The following is a 25,558-nucleotide window of genomic DNA, read 5'->3' on the forward strand; positions in this document are numbered from 1 at the left end:
ATTTGTTAAACCATTTATTATACAGGAATAACACTCATCCCCTCTGAACTATTATACATCACATCTTGCATAAAGACTCATCAACTATAAACTGAAAAGAGTTGAACTCAGTGAATAGCTTTACATCTCTTGTGTCATGTACACCTCTTCCTAACAGGGTGGCACATGCTGAATCTTCCTCAGATACAGGAAGTTTGGTTTGTCTATCACATTAGAGGAACAAATGCTTCTTGCTTTCAAAAAGAAATAATAATGTGTAAAGTTGAGGGCTATCTCAGCAAATATACACAAGCAAAAGCAGAAAAACCTGAAAAGAAAGAGAATCATATACTGACAAGAAAGATGAAGAAATGGGGAAATAATCATGTGAAGTCTGAGAATATATACCATACCATTAAATGGTTCTGCAGTATAAATGTGATTAATACCACCCTGGGAAGAAAGAGCAATCCCTAACTTGGCAGTACCGCACTTTCAGGCCACCTTGTCTTCCGCCTCACAGCTTCATCACACATATAAATCTTCCCATATATATAAATATATATATATATACAGTGAGATCCTAAAAGATACGCACATATGAGAATCATTAACTACAACAGACCCTATAAAAGCTTCAAGACAACATTCTATAAACTACAGAGAAAAATATGTTTTGCTTTTAACAAATACTCCCTATGTCACCAAATATCTATACATATTTACAAAACAAGAGACACAAAGCAGAACACCCAAGTACAAAATTAGTTTAAGGTGCGTTTTGCAAACACTCATATACACATGCAAATTATCATGTGCTTTCACAGCACAAAGCTACAACCCCATGCATTCAAAATCCATTCAAATATCACATTTATGCTCATGGCAATGTTATTAGGTACAGAAATTCATTTTTTCATAATCAAAATGCTTGAAATGAGGTAACAACCAATTTAGATAAAACCAGAACAATCAGTGGTTACACCAGATAAAAGTAGTTAAAATATCTTATAAATTGCATTGTCTCACTTAAAATATCTTATAAATTGCATTGTCTCACATATCTCATTTTGATAGAGGATTACAATCTTTTACAGAGGTAGTGTTTATGCATTTTACTCAAAATCTAAAACACAGATGCACCTATATTTTCCCACTGTATGAAAAAAAAAATCTTGACAAATAATTCTTCCCATAAAGTTCACTCAAATTTTATATCAAACACTCCAGAAAAGCAATTGTATATGAAAATGGCATAAATTATTTAGTACTAAATAGCTACAGAACAGCCTCCTAAAAGTCTTAGATTGGAAGGCACAGTCAACATCACAGTCATGACACAGCAGCAGCAACAAATTTGTTGTGGCACTCAAGATAGTAGCTAGCACTGCAAAATTAGTTTCACTTTAATAATTCTGGAAGTGGATCTTCTGTTCTTTTGGGTGCTGATTCTAATGTGACTTAAGAACCACTTCATGATTTACAAAAAGTATGATTATCCATTTCTCAAGATATCAAAAAAAGTCGGCATGCAAGCACTGAATCACATACCAATTTCTATTATACCTAATGGAAGTATATTTACCAGCCACTTTTCCAAAAGGAAAACACTAAACATAAATTGGCACTTGAAAGTGAACACAAACATTTCATATTTTCATGTGGATAAATTAGTATCCATTGGCATCTTTATCAAGATTTCCAGAGAGCGTTGGGTCTGGCCTCTTTCTTTCAAAGAAACCTAATTTCCACAAAATTAAAACAATAATTATGAGAACTAAAAGTCCAGCAAAAATTGAAACTAATATTACCCAGAGGGGTACTTCTTCAGGTGGAAGTTGATCAAGTAAATCAGGATATGCTAAGGTCTCAGCTGAGGCAGTATCATCAGACTGATCTTGGTCTTCACGAATGTCCTCTGGAAGAATTAATGAGGCCCTTGATTTAATGCTTACATAGCTAACACGAGGATAGTCTTCAACTAATGTAGAATTCCACAGTCGTGACTTAATACGAATACTTGCTGATTGCCTGGCTCCTAAGTTGCGAATGTTGCAACGGAAAACAAAGCATTTTGCAGTTGGGAAATCGCCATCACATCTCTGAAATAAACATACCAATAATCAACACTGATAAGCAATTCAAATATTTCCATTTTTTCTAAAAGATAAGCCTAATCTACATTTTTCATATCATCTGTAATTCAAGCTGATTATATAATTTAATCAATGCATTCTGCTCACATAATTCCTGGTGCTCTATCTCAAACTATTTTCATCAAACACACTCAGAGAGACTGCTCTGGAAATGATATACTAGTATCAGCAACAAGAATCCAACAACTGTGTTTTCACTTACCAGATTCACTACTTGCATTGTTTTGCCTGTCTGAGTATCTGTCACAGCCTGGGGCTTGATAATGAGCTCCTTTTCACGCTTAATCCGTTTCAAATCTCGTCGCTGTCTTGTTTGCTCATCTTCATTTTGTGGGGATGAAGCAGACACCTCTTCTCTGTAAAATCTACGATCCCAGTTTTCAGGCCAACTAGAATACACTCTTCGCGTGTAAACTGTCGTCTTCCCAGTTTCGGGATCTACTTCCACACGAGTATATGTACCATTTTCATCAGGAACTAATGACTCATGAAGATCCACTCCTCTATCTGAGGAGCTACTTGTGCTATCAAAATGTCCTTGAGAGTTGTCCAAATTGTCAAAGTTTCTTTGGTAATGAGTGGAGTGGGTATTCCATTCAGCTTTATTTTGGCCTCCTCTGCCCGAGCTTAAATCCCATGTGGTAGTTCTCAACTTGCTAGAATCCATTCTTGAGTCCATGCTGTTCCCATACCTATCAGAATCAGCCCTAAAAGTATTACCTTGGGGTCTGGGAACTCCATTAGACTGACCTCTGAAATTCATTTCTCCAGCTGTACTTCGATCATCAGTATATGTTCTCTCATCCACATCACCAAAACTTTCACGGTCATTATAACTATGCTGAACCTTTCTGTCTTGGTCAGTTCTATGCCCATGAGACTCTGTTGTCCTTATAATTTCAGTCCTTTTATGACCAAGAGAATGGCCTGTGTGACTTCCTCTGTCATTCCAGTCAAAAATGGTTCTTCTGTAACCATTATCATCAAGATTTTTGTCATGTTCATGGTGACTTCTGCCTTTATCATCAATAGTCACTCTGTCAGTGGTGTGGTCATAGTCACCTGAATCACTTGTAAAGCTGTCACCATCAACATGACCTGAAGTCCTATCATGGCCATCTGTATAAGTTCTCTGACCACCAGAACTAACTCTTCTATCACTTCCACCAACATCACCATGTCTAAAATCATTACCAAATCTTCCCCTAGATTCATAAGTGCGGGTCCCAGTGAAATCATCCTCCCCTGTTCTTCTGGTGGGGTGTGCCCTGTTTACATTATCCACTCTGTGTATGCCACTTTCTGTTCTCCACTCTCCTCTTCCCACTGATTCTTCTGGCCAACTAGACCTATCATTATCAGTGTCGGTCCTTCCTCCATATATGTGAACTCTCCTAATACCTTCACTGTCTAGGGCTGTATCATCTCCAGTAGTTTGTGTCCTAGAATCACCATCAACTATTCTAGTTTCTTCACTGTAAGTTTTTCTGTAGTGATCATTTCCGCTTCCCCCATAACCTTCAGAATGAGTTCTGATGGTTTCACCCCTGTTAGCAGATATGCTGCTATGACCACCACCTTGCAATCTCCTACCATATCCATCTGAAGAACCAGACCTCTCCAACTCATCTGTATCACTACCAAAATTTGCATCGAGTGCACCTCCACCTGACTGAGAAGTCCTGTGATTCTCCCAATGAAATCGATCATCTTCAGGAACACTATCAGAAGTCCTAACACCTGAAGAGGATGTCTCAGTATAAGTCCGTCTGTAGCCACCACCATCACTCCATCGTCCTCTTGGAATTTCCTCTTCAGTAGTTTCTTCCTTTACAGTTACTCTCCTGCTTTCATGATGTGTTTCATGAAATTTTGTTTTGTTATCAGGGGAAACTCCAAAAGAGGTACGAGTCTCTTCATGATGACTAACAACAGTACCATCTTCATCTCCCACATTATCTATGTTATTAATCCTAAATTTAGATCCACCTGAAGAAGAGTAAACCCTACGACTGACTCGTGTATGTGTTCTCCCATGCTCTCTAGCACCCTCTTCGTGAAATCCACTTCCTTCCTCTTCATAACCAGAAGGATCGAAATCAGACTTGCTGATACCAGATGATGATGATGATGAAAAACTGGAGGAAGAAGATGAACTAGAAGAAGATCCACTGGATGAGGATGTCCGTTCAGTGGATACAGAGAATTCCTTTCCAGATGTTGTTTTGGAAGTCTTCTTTTTTATAGTAGTAGTATTAGTTACCTTCTTTGTCGTTGTCTTTGTTATCTTAACACCTCCAGCATCAACTCCAGATTCAATTTCATCTTTATCCTCCGTTTCCTCAGGTGTTTCAACACCTGGTCTTGGGGAATCTGGCGTCTCTAATTCATTTTCCACTTCTGTACCAGATGGCTGAAGCCGTCGAAGAATTAGGGGATTTATCACCCTTGAGTCTAATTCACACTCTCCGATACCTGTAAAAAAAATATACATTAACTTGCGAGCACATACTGAAAAAAAGTATTGTACAGAAAATCATATAAAATGTTTAAGATAGAAATATGAATACACAGCTTTCAGATGGTATGAGCATGTGCATAAAATAATTATGTGAAGAATAACCAAGAGTGACAAGGAAAAAATGTAGTATCAAGATAGAGGACAACCATGCACAGAACACAAAGGAGAGATTGAAGCACAGAACACAAAGGAGAGATTGTGAAGGTCTTTCTTTAACATCCAAACATGCAAAAACTTTGTTACATGTAAAAGGTCCAAGATATGTATATTTTTTAAAACATATTCACCATTTCCCACATTAGTGAAGTAGCGTTAAGAACAGAGGACTGAGCCAAAGAGGGAAACGTTCACCTGGCTCCTTTTACTCGATTTTTACGACACGCAGGGAATACGTAAGAGGTATTCTTTCTCCCCTATCCCCAGATATATATATATCTTTCTTTTTCTTTTAAACTATTTGCCATTTCCCGCGTTGGCGAGGTAGCGTTAAGAACAGAGGACTGGGCCTTTTTTGGAATATCCTCACCTGGCCCCCTCTGTTCCTTCTTTTGCAAAATCAAAAAAAAAAAAAAAAAAAAAAAAAACCGAGAGGGGAGGATTTCCAGCCCCCCGCTCCCTCCCCTTTTAGTCGCCTTCTACGACACGCAGGGAATACGTGGGAAGTATTCTTAATCCCCTATCCCCATGGATGATATATATATATATATATATATATATATATATATATATATATATATATATATATATATATATATATATATATATATATTTGCTTAGTCGCTATCTCCCGCGTTTGTGAGGTAGCGCAAGGAAACAGACGAAAGAAATGGCCACACGTCCACACACGCAAATATACATACCTATACATGTCAAGGAACACACATATATACACACACAGACATATACATATATACACATGTACATAATTCATACTGTCTGCCTTTATTTACTCCCATCGTCACCTCGCCACACATGAAATAACATCCCCCTCCCCCCTCACGTGTGCAAGGTAACGCTAGGAAAAGACAACAAAGGCCACATTCGTTCACACTCAGTCTCTAGCTGTCATGTAATAATGCCCGACACCACAGCTCCCTTTCCACATCCAGGCCCCACACAACTTTCCATGGTTTACCCCAGACGCTTCACTGACAGCACGTCGACCCCGGTATACCACATCGATCCAATTCACTCTATTCTTTGCCCGCCTTTCACCCTCCTGCATGTTCAGGCCCCGATCACTCATAATCTTTTTCACTCCATCTTTCCACCGCCAGTTTGGTCTCCCACTTCTCCTCGTTCCCTCCACCTCTGACACATATATCCTCTTGGTCAATTTTTCCTCACTCATTCTCTCCATGTGCCCAAACCATTTCAAAACAACCTCTTCCGCTCTCTCAACCACGCTCTTTTTATTTCCACCCATCTCTCTTAACCTTACATTACTTACTCGATCAAACCACCTCACACCATATATTGTCCTCAAACATCTCATTTCCAGCACATCCACCCACCTGCGCGCAACTCTATCCATAGCCCACGCCTCGCAACCATACAACATTGTTGGCACCACTATTCTTTCAGACATACCCATTTTTGCTTTCGGAGATATTGTTCTCGACTTCCAAACATTCTTCAAGGCTCCCAGAATTTTCGCCCCTTCCCCCACTTCCGCTTCCATGGTTCCATCCGCTGCCAGATACACTCCCAGATATCTAAAACACTTCACTTCCTCTAGTTTTTCTCCATTCAAACTTACCTCCCAATTGACTTGCTCTTACTTAACTTTCTTCTTTCACACACTTTACCAAACTCAGTCACCAGCTTCTGCAGTTTCTCACGTGAATCAATCACTAGCGCTGTATCATCAGCGAACAACAACTTCCCAAGCTCTCTCATCCCCAACAGACTGCATACATGCCCCTCTTTCCAAAACTCTTGCATTCACCTCCCTAACAACCCCATCCATAAACAAATTAAATAACCATGGAGACATCACACACCCCTCCCGCAAACCTACATTCACTGAGAACCAATCACTTTCCTCTCGTCCTACACATCCTTACATCCTCGATAAAAACTTTTCACTGCTTCTAACAACTTGCCTCCCACACCTTCCACAAAGCATCTCTATCAACTCTTCTCCAGATCCATAAATCCTAAATACAAATACATTTGCTTTTCTAAGTATTTCTCACATACATTCTTCAAAGCAAACACCTGATCCACACATCCTCTACCACTTCTGAAACCACACTGCTCTTCCCCAATCTGATGCTCTGTACATGCCTTCACCCTCTCAATCAATGCCCTCCCACATAATTTACCAGGAATACTCAACAAACTTATACCTCTGCAATTTGAGCATTCACTCTTATCCCCTTTGCCTTTGTACAATGGCACTATGCAAGCATTCCGCCAATCCTCAGGCACCTCACCATGAATCATACATACATACAGTCACATACATACATACATAGTCACCCTCTTTTTTAATAAATTCCACTGCAATACCATCCAAACCTACTGCCCTGCCGGCTTTCATCTTCCGCAAAGCTTTTACCAAATCATCCTCCCTAACCCTCTCACTTTGCACACCACCTCGACCAAAACACCCTATATCTGCCATTCTATCATCAAACACATTCAACAAACCTTCAAAATACTCACCCCATCTCCTTCTCACATCACCACTACTTGTTATCACCTCCCCATTAGCCCCTTTCACTGAAGTTCCCATTTGCTCCCTTATTTTACGCACTTTATTTAACTCCTTCCAGAGCATCTTTTTATTCTCCCTAAAATTTAATGATACTCTCTCACATTAACTCTCATTTGCCCTTTCTCTTGACCTCCTGCCTCTTTCTTTTATATATCTCCCACTCATTTGCATTTTTTCCCTGAAAAAAATCGTCCAAATGCCTCTCTCTTCTCTTTCACTAATAATCTTACTTCTTCATGCCACCACTCACTACCCTTTCTAATCAACCCACCTCCCACGCTTCTCATGCCACAAGCACCTTTTGCACAAGCCATCACTGCTTCCCTAAACACATCCCATTCCTCCCCCACTCCTCTTGCGTCCTTTGTTCTCACCTTTTTCCCTTCTCTACTCAGTCTCTCCCGGTACTTCCTCACGCAAGTCTCCTTCCCAAGCTCACTTACTGTCACCACTCTCTTCACCCCAACATTCTCTCTTCTTTTCTGAAAACCTCTACAAATCTTCAACTTCGCCTCCACAAGATAATGATCAGACATCCCTCCAGTTAAACCTCTCAGCACATAAATATCCAAAACACTCGCTGTCCATCTTTCCTACTTACATACATATATCACCAGTCCTTTTTCAGCACATAAAACTAAAAGCTCTTCACCATTACCATTCACAACACTGAACACCCCATGAACACCAATTATTCCCTCTACTGCCACATTACTCACCTCGTGCATCAAAACTACTAACACACTCACTCAGCTGCTCCCAAAACACTTGCCTCTCATGATCTTTCTTCTCATGCCCAGGTGCATATGCACCCATCTCTCTCCATCCACTATCAGTTTTACCTATATCAATCTAAACTTTACTTTCTTACACTCAATCACATACTCCCACCACTCCTGTTTAAGGAGTACTGCTACTCCTTCCCTTGCTCTTGTCCTCTCACTAACCCCTGACTTTACTCAAGAGACATTCCCAAACCACTCTTTCCCTTTACCCTTGAGCTTCGTTTCACTCAGAGCCAAAACATCCAGGTTCCTTTCCTCAAACATACTACCTATATCTCCTTTTTTCTCATCTTGGTTACATCCACACACATTTAGACACCCCAATCTGAGCCTGCGAGGCCCTCCCCGCGTGACTCCTGTTTCCCCTTGTAGAAAGATGAAATATAAGGAGGGGAGGGTTTCTAGCCCGCCGCTCCCATCCCCATTAGTCACCTTCTACGACACGTGAGGAATGCGTGGGAAGTATTCCTTCTCCCCTATCCCCGAAGATTATATATATATATATATATATATATATATATATATATATACATATATATATATATATATATATATATATATATATATATATATATATATAAATTATCAAAATTTTGCACGTGATCAAGGTATTCCTATGAGTCCACGGGGAAAATGAAACACAATAACTTCCCAAGTGCACTTTCGAGTAATAATCACATCATCAGGGGAGACTAAAGAGAGAAATATCAACTGTATATCGACTGACTGTTATACTTCTCTCTTGTGTCTCCCCTGATGATGTGATTATTACACGAAAGTGCACTTGGGAAGTTATTGTGTTTCATTTTCCCCGTGGACTCATAGGAATACCTTGATCACGTGCAAAATTGTGATAATTTATATATATATATATATATATATATATATATATATATATATATATATATATAATCTTCGGGGATAGGGGAGAAGGAATACTTCCCACGCATTCCTCACGTGTCGTAGAAGGTGACTAATGGGGATGGGAGCGGCGGGCTAGAAACCCTCCCCTCCTTATATTTTATCTTTCTACAAGGGGAAACAGGAGTCACGCGGGGAGGGCCTCGCAGGCTCAGATTGGGGTGTCTAAATGTGTGTGGACTCATAGGAATATACATATTTATCTATTATTTTGCTTTGTCGCTGTCTCCTCTATAAGCGAGGTAGGGCAAGGAAACAGACGAAAAAAATGGCCCAACCCACCCACATACACATGTATATACATACACGTCCACACACGCAAATATACATACTATACATCTCACTATACACATACATATATATACACACAGAGACATATACATATATACACATGCACATAATTCATACTGTCTGCCTTTATTTATTCCCATCGCCACCTCGCCACACAATATATATATATATATATATATATATATATATATATATATATATATATATATATATATATATATATATATATATATATTCTTTTCTTTTCTTTCAAACTATTCGCCATTTCCCACGTTAGCGAGGTAGCGTTAAGAACAGAGAACTGAGCCTTTGAGGGAATATCCTCACCTGGCCCCCTTCTCTGTTCCTTCTTTGGAAAATTAAAAAGAAATAATGAGAGTGGAGGATTTCCAACCCCCCCGCTCCCTCCCCTTTTAGTCACCTTCTACGACACGTGGGAAGTATTCTTTCTCCCCTATCCCCAGGGATAATATATATATATATATATATATATATATATATATATATATAAATATATATATATATATATATATATATATATATATAAATATATATATATATATATATATATATATATATATATATATATATATATATATATATATATTTCATACTATTCGCCATTTCCCGCGTTAGCGAGGTAGGGTTAAGAACAGAGGACTGGGCCTTAGAGGGAATATCCTCACCTGGTCCCCTTCTCTGTTCCTTCTTTAAGAAAAAAAAAAAAAAAACGAGAGGGGAGGATTTCCAGCCCCCCGCTCCCTTCCCTTTTAGTCGCCTACGACAAGCAGGGAATACGTGGGAAGTATATATATATATATATATATATATATATATATATATATATATATATATGAGAGGGTTAGGGAAAATGATTTGGTAAACAGAGAAGAGGTAGTAAAAGCTTTGCGGAAGATGAAAGCAGTGGTATTGCAGTGGAATTTATTAAAAAAGGGGGTGACTGTATTGTTGACTGTTTGGTAAGGTTATATCATGTATGTATGATTCATGGTGAGGTGCCTGAGGATTGGCGGAATGCGTGATAGTGCCATTGTACAAAGGCAAAGGGTATAAGAGTGAGTGCTCAGATTACAGAGGTATAAGTTTGTTGAGTATTCCTGGTAAATTATATGGGAGGGTATTGATTGAGAGGGTGAAGGCATGTACAGAGCATCAGATTGGGGAAAAGCAGTGTGGTTTCAGAAGTGGTAGATGTGTGGATCCGGTGTTTGCTTTGAAGAATGCATGTGAGAAATACTCAGAAAAGCAAATGGATTTGGATGTAGCATTTATGGATCTGGAGTTGATAGAGTGGTTTCAGAAGTGGTAGATGTGTGGATCCGGTGTTTGCTTTGAAGAATGCATGTGAGAAATACTCAGAAAAGCAAACGGATTTGGATGTAGCATTTATGGATCTGGAGTTGATAGAGATGCTCTATGGAAGGTACTAAGAATATATGGTGTGGGAGGCAAGTTGTTAGAAGCAGTGAAAAGTTTTTATCGAGGATGTAAGGCATGTGTACGTGTAGGAAGAGAGGAAAGTGATTGGTTCTCAGTGAATGTAGGTTTGCGGCAGGGGTGTGTGATGTCTCCATGGTTATTTAATTTGTTTATGGATGGGGTTGTTAGGGAGGTGAATGCAAGAGTATTGGGAGGAGGGGCAAGTATGAAGTCTGTTGGGGATGAGAGAGCTTGGGAAGTGAGTCAGTTGTTGTTCGCTGATGACAGCGCTGGTGGCTGATTCATGTGAGAAACTGCAGAAGCTGGTGACTGAGTTTGGTAAAGTGTGTGAAAGAAGAAAGTTAAGAGTAAATGTGAATAAGAGGGTTGAGGGTCAAGTCAACTGGGAGGTAAGTTTGAATGGAGAAAAACTGGAGGAAGTAAAGTGTTTTAGATACCTGGGAGTGGATCTGGCAGCGGATGGAACCATGGAAGCGGAAGTGAATCATAGGGTGGGGAAGGGGGCGAAAATCCTGGGAGCCTTGAAGAATGTGTGGAAGTCGAGAACATTATCTCGGAAAGCAAAAATGGGTATGGTTCCAACAATGTTGTATGGTTGCGAGGCGTGGGCTATGGATAGAGTTGTGCGCAGGAGGTAGGATGTGCTGGAAATGAGATGTTTGAGGACAATATGTGGGGTGAGGTGGTTTGATCGAGTAAGTAATGTAAGGGTAAGAGAGATGTGTGGAAATAAAAAGAGCATGGTTAAGAGAGCAGAAGAGGGTGTTTTGAAATGGTTTGGGCACATGGAGAGAGGGTGTTTTGAAATGGTTTGGGCACATGGAGAGAATGAGTGAGGAAAGATTGACCAAGAGGATATATGTGTCGGAGGTGGAGGGAACGAGGAGAAGTGGGAGACCAAATTGGAGGTGGAAAGATGGAGTGAAAAAGATTTTGAGTGATCGGGGCCTGAACATGCAGGAGGGTGAAAGGCATGCAAGGAATAGAGTGAACTGGAACGATGTGGTATACCGGGGTCGACATGCTGTCAATGGATTGAATCAGGGGATGTGAAGCGTCTTGGGTAAACCATGGAAAGTTCTGTGAGGCCCGGATGTGTAAAGGGCATTTTTACATGACAGCTAGAGACTGAGTGTGAACGAATGGGGCCTTTGTTGTCTTTTCCTAGCGCTACCTCTAACACATGAGGGGGGAGGGGGATGTTATTCCATGTGTGGCGAGTTGGCGATGAGAATGAATAAAGGTAGTGTGAATTGCGTGCATGTGTATATATGTATGTGTCTGTGTGTGTACATTGAGATGTATGGGTATGTATATTTGCGTGTGTGGACGTGTATGTCTATACATGTGCATGGGGGTGGGTTGGGCCATTTCTTTCGTCTGTTTCCTTGCGTTACCTCGCAAACGCGGGAGACAGCGACAAAGCAAAATATATAAATATAAATAAATATACATATATACATATATAGGAGGAGGAGAACGAGGAGAGTGGAAGACCAAATTGGAGGTGAAAAGATGAAGGGAAAAAGATTTTGAGTCATCGGGGCCTGAACATGCAGGAGGGTGAAAGGCATGCAAGGAACAGAGAGAATTGGAACGATGTGGTATACCAGGGTCGACATGCTGTCAATGGATTGAACCAGGGCATGTGAAGCGTCTGAGGTAAACCATAGAAAGTTCTGTGGGGCCTGCATGTGGAAAGGGAGCTGTGGTTTCGGTGCATTATACATGACAGCTAGAGACTGAGTGTGAATGAATGTGGCCTTTGTTGTCTTTTCCTAGCGCTACCTCGTGCACATGAGGGGGGAGGAGGTTGTTATTTCATGTGTGGCGGGGTGGCAATGGGAATGAATAAAAGCAGACAGTATGAATTATGTACATGTGTATATATGTATATGTCTGTAAGTGTATATATATATTGAGATGTATAGGTATGTATATACGTTGAGATGTATAGGTATGTATATTTGTGTGTGTGGACGTGTATGTATGTGTATGTGGGCCATTCTTTCGTCTGCTTCCTTGCGCTACCTCGCTAACGCAAGAGACAGCGACAAAGTAAAACAAATAAATGAATATATATATATATATATATATATATATATATATATATATATATATATATATATATATATACACGAATAAAGTGTATATGAACGTGTATATAAAGTTTATATGAACGCGCACCTTCATAGAACATGTTCTATGAAGGTGCGCGTTCATATACACTTTATGAAGGTGCGCGTTCATATACACTTTATTCGTATTCATATAACTCCGCGTTGTACAGTCAGGTTCGGTAAAACGCTATCAGCTGGCTATGTGTTCTGTTCGGAAACAACCGAAAGACCCCGTTGCTCACCATAGTGAGACGAAGGGCATTCGAGTACTTAGTATTTCGAATAGTTGTTTCCTATTATACAGTCCCTTAGCCTAGCGGTTAGCATGCCTGCCTCTTGCACTAGGGGTCCCAGGTTCGATCCTGGCTGTTGGAGGTTTGTATGTTATATATATATATATATATATATATATATATATATATATATATATATATTCTCTCCCTGGGGATAGGGAAGAAAGAATACTCTCATGTATTCCTCACGTGTCGTAGAAGGCGACTAGAGGGGATGGGGGCGGGGGGCTAGAAACCCTCCTTGTATTCTAACTTACTAAAAGGGGAAACAGAAGAAGGAATCACGCGGGGAGTGCTCATCCTCCTCGATGGCTCAGATTGGGGTGTGTAATTATGTGTGGATGTAACCAAGAAGAGAAAAAAGGAGAGATAGGTAGTATGTTTAAGGAAAGAAACCTGGATGTTTTGGCTCTGAGTGAAACGAAGCTCAAGGGCAAAGGGGAAGAGAGGTGTGGGAATGTCTTAGGAGTAAAGTAAGGGTTAGTGAGAGGACAAGAGCAAGGGAAGGAGTAGCATTACTCCTGAAACAGGAGTGGTGGGAGTACGTGACACAGTGTAAGAAAGTAAACTCTATTGATATGGGTAAAACTGAAAGTGGATGTAGAGAGATGGGTGATTATTGGTGCATATGCATTTGGGCATGAGAAGAAAGATCATGAGAGGCAAGTGTTTTGGGAGCAGCTGAGTGAGTGTGTTAGTAGTTTTGATGCATGAGACCGGGTTATAGTGATGGGTGATTTGAATGCAAAGGTGAGTAATGTGGCAGTTGAGGGAATAATTGGCGTACTTGGGGTGTTCAGTGTTGTAAATGGAAATGGTGAAGAGCTTGTAGATTTATGTGCTGAAAAGGGACTGTTGATTGGGAATACCTGGTTTAAAAAGAGAGATAGACATAAGAATACATATGTAAGCAAGAGAGATGGCGAGAGAGCGTTATTGGATTATGTGTTAATTGATAGGCGCGTGAAAGAGAGACTTTTGAATATTAATGTGCTGAGAGGTGCAACTGGAGGGATGTCTTATCATTATCTTGTGGAGGCGAAAGTGAAGATTTGTAGAGGTTTTCAGAAAAGAAGAGAGAATGTTGGGGTGAAGAGAGTGGTGAGAGTAAGTGAGCTTGGGAAGGAGACTTGTGTGAGGAAGTACCAGGAGAGACTGAGTACAGAACAGAAAAAGGTGAGAACAAAGGACGTCAAGGGAGTGGGGGAGGAATGGGATGTATTTAGGGAAGCAGTGAGGGCTGTGCAAAAGATGCTTGTGGCATGAGAAACGTGGGAGGTGGGCAGATTAGAAAGGGTAGTGAGTGGTGGGATGAAGAAGTAAGATTATTAGTAAAAGAGAAGATTTTTGCTGGGAAATAATGCAAATGACAAAAAAATGAAAAAAAAAAAAAAAAAGAGGCAGGAGGTCAAAAGGTGAAAAAGAGGGCAAATGAAAGTTGGGGTGAGAGAGTATCATTAAATTTTAGGGAGAATAAAAGATGTTTTGGAACGAGGTAAATAAAGTGTGTAAGACAAGGGAACAAGTGGGAACATCAATGAAGGGGGGTAATGGGGAGGTGATAACAAGTAGTGGCGATGTGAGGAGGAGGAGTATTTTGAAGGTTTGTTGAATGAGTTTGATGATAGAGTGGCAGATATAGGGTGGTGTGCAAAGTGAGAGGGTTAGGGAGAATGATTTGGTAAACAGAAAAGAGGTGGTAAAAGCTTTGAGGACGATGAAAGTTGGCAAGGCAGCGGGTTTGGATGGTATTGCAGTGGAATTTATCAAAAAAGCGGGTGACTGTATTGTTGACTGGTTGGTAAGATTATTTAAGGTATGTATGACTCATGGTGAAGTGCCTGAGGATTGGCGGAATGCTTGCATAGGGGATAAAAGTGAGTGCTCAAATTACAGAGGTATAAGTTTGTTGAGTATTCCTGGGAAATTATATGGGAGGGTATTGAGTGAGACGGTGAAGGCATGTACAGAGCATCAGATTGGGGATGAGCAGTGTGGTTTCAGAAGTGGTAGAGGATGTGTGGATCAGGTGTTTGCTTTGAAGAATGCATGTGAGAAATACTTAGAAAAGCAACTGGATTTGTATGTAGCATTTATGGATCTGGAGAAGGCATATGATAGAGTTGACAGAGATGCTCTGTGGAGGGTATTACGAATATATGGTGTGGGGGGCAAATTGTTCGAAGCAGTGAAAAGTCTTTATCGAGGATGCAAGGCATGTGTACGTGTAGGAAGAGAGGAAAATGATTGGTTTCAGTGAATGTAGGTTTGCGGCGGGGGTGCGTGATGTCTCCATGGTTCTTTAATTTGTTAATGGATGGGGTTCTTAGGGAGGTGAATGCAAGAGTTTTGGAGAGAAGGACACGTATGCAGTCTGTTGCAGATGAGAGAAGCTCTCTCATCCGCAACAGAATTGAGTCAGTTGTTGTTCGCTGATGATACAGGTGAGAAAATGCAGAAGGAAGTGAAGTGTTTTAGATGAGTGGATTTGGCAGCGGATGGAACCATTGAAGCAGAAGTAAATCATAGGGTGAGGGAGGGGGCGAAAGTTCTGGGAGCATTGAAGAATGTGTGGAAGTCGAGAACGTTATCTTGGAAAGCAAAATTGGGTATGTTTGAAGGAATATTGGTTCCAACAATGGTTGCAAGGCTTGGGCTATAGATAGAGTTGTGCAGAGGAGGGTGGATGTGCTGGAGGTGAGATGTTTGAGGACAATATGTGGTGTGAGGTAGTTTAATCGAGTAAGTAATGAACATGCCCTTGTTCAATCCATTGACAGCACATCAATCCCAATATACCACATCGTTCCATTCATCCTATACCTTGCATGCCTTTCACCCTCCTGCATGTTCAGGCCCCAATCGCTCAAAATCTTTTTCACTCCATCCTTCCACCTCCAATTTGGTTTCCCACTTCTCCTCGTTCCCTCCACCTCCGACACATATATCCTCTTTGTCAATCTTTCCTCACTCATTCTCTCCAAGTGACCAAACCATTTCAATACACCCTCTTCTCCTCTCTTAACCACACTCTTTTTATTACCACACACCTCTTTTATCCTTCTATTACTTACTCGACTAAACCACCTCACACAACATATTGTCCTCAAACATCTCATTTGCAACACATCCACTCTCCTCCGCACAACCCTATCTATCGCCCATATAACATTGTTGGAACCACTATTCCTTCAAAGATAAGTCGTTTTTGCTTTCCGAAACAATGTTCTCGCCTTCCACATATTCTTCAACACTCCCAGAACCTTCACCCCCTCCCCCACTTTGTGACTCACTTCCACTTCCATGGTTCCATCCGAAGCTAAATCCACTCCCACATATCTAAAACACTTCACTTCCTCCAGTTTTTCTCCACTCATACTTACCTCTCAATTGACTTGACCCTGAACCCTACTGTACCTAATAACCATGCTCTTATTCACATATACTCTCAGCTTTCTTCTTTCACACACTTTACCAAACTCAGTCACCAACTTCTGCAGTTTCTCACATGCCCTGGTACAATCCAATGACAGCACATAAACCAATTCACTCTATTCCTTGAACACCTTTCACCCTCCTCTATGTTCAGGCCCCGATTGCTCAAAATCTTTTTCACTCCATCCTTCCACCTCTAATTTGGTCTCCTGCTTCTCCTTCTTCCCTTCACCTCTGACACATATATCCTCTTTGTCAATTTTTTCTCACTCATTCTCTCCATATGGCCAAACCATTTCATCACACCCTCTTCTGCTCTCTTAACCACACTTTTTATTACCACACATCTCTCTTACCCTTTCATTACTTACTTGATCAAACCACCTCACACCACATATTGTCCTCAAACATTTCATTTCCAACACATCCACCCTCCTTTACACAACCATATCTATATCCCATAACTAGCAACCATATAACATCATCGGAACCACTATTCCATCAAACATACCCATTTTGCTCTCCAAGATAATGCTCTCGCCTTTCACAAATTCTTCAACACTCCCAGAACCTTTGCCCCTTCCCCCAACCTGTGCCTCACTTCCATTTCCATGGTTCCATCCACTGATAAGTCCACTCCAAGATACCTAAAATACTTCACTTCCTCCAGTTTTCTCCATTCAAACTTACCTCCCAATTAACTTGTCCCTCAACCCTTGTGAACCTGACAACCTTGCTCTTATTCACATTCACTCTCAACTTTCTTTTTTCACACACTTTACCAAAGTCAGTCACCTACTTCTGTATCATCAGCAAATATCAAATGACTCACTTGCTCCTCTCTCCAAAACTCTTGCATTTACCTCCATAACCACCCTAACCATAAACAAATCAAACAACCATGAAGACATCACGCACCCCTACCGTAAACCGATATTCAATGGGAACCAATCACTTTCCTCTATTCCTACTCATACACATGCCTTACATCCTCAATAAAAAGTTTTCACTGCTTCTAGCAACTTATCTCCTTATCTCCAATGCCATATACTGTTAATACCTTCCACAAAGCATCTCTATCAACTATATCATAAGCCTTCTCCAGATCCATAAATGCTACATACAAATCCATCTGTTTTTTTAAGTATTTCTCACATACATTCTTCAAAGCAAACACCTGATCCACACAACCTCTACCACTTCTGAAACAACACTGCTCTTCCCCAATCTGATGATCTGTACATGCTTTTACTCTCTCAGTCAGTGCCCTCCCATACAATTTCCCAGGAATATTCAACAAACTTATAACTCTGTAATTTGAAAACTCACCTTCATCCCCTTTGCCTTTGTACAATGGCACTATGCATGCATTCTGCCAATTCTCAAGCACATTACAAACCAATCACAACACAGTCACACCCTTTTTTAATATATTCCACTGCAATACCATCCAAACTCGCTGCATTACTGGCTTTCACCTTCCATATAGCTTTCACTACCAAACTACAAAACCATTCTCCCTGGCCCTTTCACTTCGCACACCACCCAAACCAAAACACCCTACATCTGCCAATGTATCATCAAACACATTCAACAAACCCTCAAAAGATTCACTCTATCTTCTCACTTCATCACTACTTGTTATTACCTCCCCATTTGCCCCCTTCACCAATGTTCCTATCTGTTTTCTCGTCTTATGCACTTTATTCACCTCCTTCCAAGACATCTTTTTATTCTCCCCAAAATTTAATGATACTCTCTCACCCTAACTCTCATTTGCCTTCTTTTTCACCTTCTTGCACCTTTCTCTTGACCTCCTGCCACTTTCTTTTAAACATCTCCCAGTCATTTGCACTACTTCCCTGCAAAAATCATCCAAATGCCTCTCTCTTTCACTAACAATCTTACTTCATCCCACCCTTTACTATCCTTTCTAATCTGCCCACCTCCTACCTTTCTCAAACCACATGCATCTTTTTCGCAAGCCATCACTGCTTCCCTAAATACATCATATTCCTCCCTCACTCTCATTTGTCATTTGCTCCCACCTTTTGCCATTCTGCACTCAATCTCTCTTGGTACTTCCTCACACAAGTCTCCTTTCCAAGCTCACTTACTCTCACCCCTCTCTTCTCCCCAACATTCTCTCTTCTCCCCAACATTCTCTCTTCTTTCCACAAGATAGTGATCTGACATCCCTCCAGCTACCCCTGTCAGCAAATAAACATTCAGAAGTCTCTCTTTTACATTCCTATCAATTAACACATAATCCAATAACACTCTCTGGCCATCTCTCCTACTCACATATTTATTTATCTATTTATTTATTTTGCTTTGTCGCTGTCTCCCGCGTTAGCAAGGTAGCGCAAGGAAACAGATGAAAGAATGGCCCAACCCACCCACATACACATGTATATACATACACATCCACACACGCAAATATACATCTTAATGTATATACATATATACACATGTACATAATTCATACTGTCTGCCTTTATTCATTCCCATCGCCACCCTGCCACACATGAAATAACATCCCCCTCCCCCCCTAAAGTGTGCGAGGTAGCGCTAGGAAGACAACAAAGGCCACATTCGTTCACACTCAGTCTCTAGCTGTCATGTAATTATGCACTGAAACCACAGCTCCCTTTCCACATCCAGGCCCCACAGAACTTTCCATGGTTTACCCCAGATGCTTCACATGCCCTGGTTCAATCCATTGACAGCAAGTCCACCCCGGTATACCAAATCGTTCCAATTCACTCTATTCCTCGCACGCCTTTCATCCTCCAGCATGTCAGGCCCCGATCACTCAAAATCTTTTTCACTCCATCTTTCCACCTCAAATTTGGTCTCCTGCTTCTCCTCGTTCCCTCCACCTCTTGGTCAATCTTTCTTCATTCATTCTCTCAATGTGACCAAGCCATTTCAAAACACCCTCTTCTGCTCTCTCAACCACATTCATTTTATTACCACACATCTCTCTTACCCTATTATTACTTACTCAATCAAACCACCTCACACCACATATTGTACTCAGGCATCCCATTTCCAGCACATCCACCCTCCTCCGCACAACTCTATCTATAGCCCACACCTCGCAACCATACAACATTGTTGGAACCACTATTCCTTCAAACATACCCATTTTTGCTTTCCGAGATAATGTTCTCGACTTCCACACATTCTTCAAGGCTCCCAGAATTTTCGCCCCCTCCCCCACACTATGATTCACTTCCGCTTCCATGGTTCCATCTGCTGCCAAATCCACTCCCCGATATCTAAAACACTTCACTTCCTCCAGTTTTTCTCCATTCAAACTTACCTCCCAACTGACTTGACCCTCAAACCTACTGTACCCAATAACCTTGCTCTTATTCACATTTACTCTCAACTTTCTTCTTTCACACACTTTACCAAACTCAGTCACCAGCTTCTGCAGTTTCTCACATGAATCAACCACCAGCGCTGTATCATCAGTGAACAACAACTGAATCACTTCCCAAGCTCTCTCATCCACAACAGACTGCATACTTGCCCCTCTTTCCAAAACTCTTGCATTCACCTCCCTAACAACCCCATCCATAAACAAATTAAATAACCATTGGAGACGTCACACACCACTGCCGCAAACCTACATTCACTGAGAACCAATCACTTTCCTCTCTTCCTACACGTAAACATGCCTTACATCCTCGATAAAAACTTTTCACTGCCTCTAACACCTTGCCTCCCACACCATATATTCTTAATACCTTCCACAGAGCATCTCGATCAACTCTATCATATGCCTTCTCCAGATCCATAAATGCTACACACAAATCCATTTGCTTTTCTAAGTATTTCTCACAAACACCTGATCCACACATCCTCTACCACTTCTGAAACCACACTGCTCTTCCCCAATCTGATGCTCTGTACATGCCTTCACCCTCTCAATCAATACCCTCCCATATAATTTACCAGGAATACTCAACAGACTTATAGCTCTGTAATTTGAGCACTTGCCTTTGTCCCCTTTGCCTTTGTACAACAGCACTATGCAAGCATTCCATCAATCCTCAGGCACCTCACCATGAATCATATATACATTAAATAACCGTACCAACCAGTCAACAACACAGTCATCCCTTTTTTAATAAATTCCACTGCAATACCATCCAAACCCGCTGCCTTGCTTGCTTTCATCTTCCGCAAAGCCTTTACTACCTCTTCTCTGTTTACCAAATCATTTTCCCTAACCCTCTCACTTTGCACACCACCTCGACCAAAACACCCTATATCTGCCACTCTATCATCAAACACATTCAACAAACCTTCAAAATACTCACTCCATCTCCTTCTCACATCACCACTACTTGTTATCACCTACCCATTAGCCCCCTTCACTGAATTTCCCATTTGTTCCCTTGTCTTACGCACTTTATTTACCTCCTTGCAAAACATCTTTTTATTCTACCTACAATTTAATGATACTCTCTCACCCCAACTCTCATTTGCCCTCTTTTTCACCTCTTGCACCTTTCTCTTGACCGCCTGCCTCTTTCTTTTATACATCTCCCACTCATTTGCATTATTTCCCTGCAAATATCGTCCAAATGCCTCTCTCTTCTCTTTCACTAATAATCTTACTTCTTCATCCCATCACTCACTACCCTTTCTAATCTGCCCACCTCCCACGCTTCTCATGCCACTGCTTCCCTAAATACATCCCATTCCTCCCCCACTCCCCTTACCTCCTTTGTTCTTACCTTTTTCTATTCTGTATTCAGTCTCTCCTGGTACTTCCTCACACAAGTCTCCTTCCCACCACTCTCTTCACCCCAACATTCTCTCTTCTTTTCTGAAAACCTCTACAAATCTTCACCTTTGCCTCCACAAGATAACGATCAGACATCCCTCCAGTTGCACCTCTCAGCACATTAATATCGAAAAGTCTCTCTTTCGCACGCCTATCAATTAACACATAATCCAATAACACTCTCTGGCCATCTCTCCTACTTACATACGTATACTTATGTATATCTCGCTTTTTAATCCAGGTATTCCCAATCATCAGTCCTTTTTCAGCACATAAATCTACAAGCTCTTCACCATTTCCATTTACAACACTGAACACCCCATGTATATCAATTATTCCCTCAACTGCCACATTACTCACCTTTGCATTCAAATCACCCATCACTATAACCCGGTCTCGTGCATCAAAACCACTAACACACTCATTCAGCTGCTCCCAAAACACTTGCCTCTCATGATCTTTCTTCTCGTGCCCAGGTGCACATGCACCAATAATCACCCAGCTCTTTCCATCCATTTTCAGTTTTACCCATATCAATCTAGAGTTACTTTCTTACACTCTATCACATACTCCCACCACTCCTGTTTCAAGAGTTGTGCTACTCCTTCCCTTTCTCTTGTCCTCTCACTAAACCCTGACTTTACTCCCAAGACATTCCCAAACCACTCTTCCCCTTTACCCTTGAGCTTCGTTTCACTCAGAGCCAAAACATCCAGGTTCCTTTCCTCAAACATACGTATCTCTCCTTTTTTCTCATCTTGGTTACATCCACACACATTTAGACACCCCATTATGAGCCTTCGAGGAGGATGAGCACTCCCCACGGCACCTTCTTCTGTTTCCCCTTTTAGAAAGTTAAAATACAAGGAGGGGAGGGTTTCCAGCCCCACGCTCCCGTCCCCTTTAGTTGCCTTCTACGACACATGAGGAATGCGTGGGAAGTATTCTTTCTCCCCTATCCCCAGGTATTCCCAATCACCAGTCCTTTTTCAGTGCAGAAATGCACAAGCTCTTCTCCATTTCCATTTACAACACTGAACACCCTGTGTACACTAATTATACCCTCAACTGCCATATTACTCATCTTTACATTCCAATCACCCATCACTATAACCCGGTCTCATGCATCAAAGCTGCTTAGACACTCACTCAGCTGCTCCCAAAACACTTGCCTCTCATTTATTTACATTATACTTAAACGCTTTTTCTCACGTCAGCAAGGCAGCACAAAGAAATAGACAAAGAATGTCCCAACCACCTACATACACACACATATTTTCTTTATTTTCTTATTTCTATTTTTTTTTATCATATTTTGTCACTGTCTCCCATGTTAGTGAGGTAGCACAAGGAAACAGACAAAAGAATGACCCAACCCACCCAAATACACATGTATATACAAACACGTCCACACACACATATATACATACGTATATACATACACAGACATATACATATATATACACATGTACATGTGCCACCCTGCCACACATGAAATTGCATCCCCCCCAACCCCCCCTTCCAGCGAGGTAGTGCCAGGAAAAGACAAATAGGCCACATTTGTTCACACTCAAGTCTCTAGCTGTCATGTGTAATGGACCAAAACCACAGCTCCTTTTCCACATCCAGGCCCCACAAAACTTTCCAAGGTTTACCCCAGATGATTCACATGGCCTGCTTCAATCCAGTGACAGCATATCAACCCCAGTATACCACATTATTCCAATTCACTCTATTCCTTGCAAGCCTTTCACCCTCCTGAATGTTCAGGCCCCAATCACTCAAAATCTTTTTCACTCCATTCTTTCACCTCTAATTTAGTCTTCCGCTTCTTGTTCCCTCCACCTCTGACACATATATCTTCTTTGTCAATCTTTCCTCTCTCATTCTCTCCATGTGTCCAAACCATTTCAACACACCCTCTTTTGCTCTCTCTCAACCCCACTCTTTCTATTACCAAACATCTCTCTTACCCTTTAATTATCTACTCGATCAAACCACCTCACACCACATATTGTCCTCAAACATTTCATTTCCAACACATACACCCTCATCCGCACAACCCAGTCTATAGCCCGTGCCTCGCAACCATATAACATTGTCAGAACTACTATTCCTTCAAACATACCTAGTTTTGCTTTCCAAGATAATGTTCTTGCCTTCCACACATTCTTCAATGCTCCTAGAACCTTCGCCAAGGGAAAATGAAACACAATAATTTCCCAAGTGCACTTTCAGGTAATAATCACATCACCAGGGGAGGTCGGATGCGTACAGGCCAGACAAGGAGCGTATCATAAACTTATTATGTGGACCAGACCGGGAGGTGTTTACAAATTTTATCAACAATATAGCTATCCAAACCCTCACTAACATCAAGGATATAATTCTTTGTCTCCTCCTCATTCATTAATAGCAGTTATCACCTCTCCTTTTTTCCTTTCACTGATGTTCCTATTTGTTCTCTTGTTTTTTGCACTTCATTGAACTCCTTCCCTGATCCAGGTAACATGCCAGGGGATCAGTGAAGGCAACATATATATATATATATATACATATATATATATATATATATATATCTTTCTTTCATACTATTCGCCATTTCCCGCGTTAGCAAGGTAGCGTTAAGAACAGAGGACTGGGCCTCTGAGGGAATATCCTCACCTGGCCTCGTTCTCTGTTCCTTCTTTTGGAAAATCAAAAAAAAACGAGAGGGGAGGATTTCCAGCCCCCCGCTCCCTCCCCTTTTAGTCGCCTTCTAAGACACGCAGGGAATACGTGGGAAGTATTCTTTCTCCCCTATCCCCAGGGATATATATATATATATATATATATATATATATATATATATATATATATATATATATATATATATATATATATATATTAGTGGTAGAGGATGTGTGGATCAGGTGTTTGCTTTGAAGAATGTATGAGAGAAATACTTAGAAAAGCAAATGGATTTGTATGTAGCATTTATGGATCTGGAGAAGGCATATGATAGAGTTGATAGAGATGCTCTGTGGAAGGTATTAAGAATATATGGTGTGGTAGGCAAGTTGTTAGAAGCAGTGAAAAGTTTTTATCGAGGATGTAAGGCATGTGTACGTGTAGGAAGAGAGGAAAGTGATTGGTTCTCAGTGAATGTAGGTTTGCGGCAGGGGTGTGTGATGTCTCCATGGTTGTTTAATTTGTTTATGGATGGGGTTGTTAGGGAGGTGAATGCAAGAGTTTTGGAAAGAGGGGCAAGTATGAAGTCTGTTGTGGATGAGAGAGCTTGGGAAGTGAGTCAGTTGTTGTTCGCTGATGATACAGCACTGGTGGCTGATTCATGTGAGAAACTGCAGAAGCTGGTGACTGAGTTTGGTAAAGTGTGTGAAAGAAGAAAGTTAAGAGTAAATGTGAATAAGAGCAAGGTTATTAGGTACAGTAGGGTTGAGGATCAAGTCAATTGGGAGGTAAGTTTGAATGGAGAAAAACTGGAGGAAGTGAAGTGTTTTAGATATCTGGGAGTGAGTCTGGCAGCGGATGGAACCATGGAAGCGGAAGTGGATCATAGGGTGGGGGAGGGGGCGAAAATCCTGGGAGCCTTGAAGAATGTGTGGAAGTCGAGAACATTATCTCGGAAAGCAAAAATGGGTATGTTTGAAGGATTAGTGGTTCCAACAATGTTGTATGGTTGCGAGGCATGGGCTATGGATAGAGTTGTGCGCAGGAGGATGGATGTGCCGGAAATGAGATGTTTGAGGACAATGTGTGGTGTGAGGTGGTTTGATCGAGTAAGTAACGTAAGGGTAAGAGAGATGTGTGGAAATAAAAAGAGCGTGGTTGAGAGAGCAGAAGAGGGTGTTTTGAAATGGTTTGGGCACATGGAGAGAATGAGTGAGGAAAGATTGACCAAGACGATATATGTGTCGGAGGTGGAGGGAACGAGGAGAAGTGGGAGACCAAATTGGAGGTGGAAAGATGGAGTGAAAAAGATTTTGTGTGATCGGGGCCTGAACATGCAGGAGGGTGAAAGGAGGGCAAGGAATAGAGTGAATTGGAGCGATGTGGTATACCGGGGTTGA

General features: G+C 41.1%; 1 protein-coding gene across 1 annotated transcript in view; it reads right to left on the bottom strand.

Annotated features, from left to right (window-relative positions):
• LOC139745968 (uncharacterized) overlaps positions 1-25,558 on the bottom strand; it is a 172,783-nt gene continuing 147,225 nt past the window's right edge. The window contains exons 8-9 of the mRNA XM_071656708.1: positions 2,338-4,610; positions 1-2,081 (exon numbers count right to left, since the gene is read on the bottom strand). Of these exons, the coding sequence (XP_071512809.1) occupies positions 1,650-2,081; positions 2,338-4,610 (2,705 nt within the window). The 3' untranslated portion in view covers positions 1-1,649. The remainder of the gene's footprint in view (positions 2,082-2,337; positions 4,611-25,558) is intronic.

The sequence above is a fragment of the Panulirus ornatus genome, chromosome 63 (assembly GCF_036320965.1).
Source record: "Panulirus ornatus isolate Po-2019 chromosome 63, ASM3632096v1, whole genome shotgun sequence".
Lineage (NCBI taxonomy): Eukaryota > Metazoa > Arthropoda > Malacostraca > Decapoda > Palinuridae > Panulirus > Panulirus ornatus.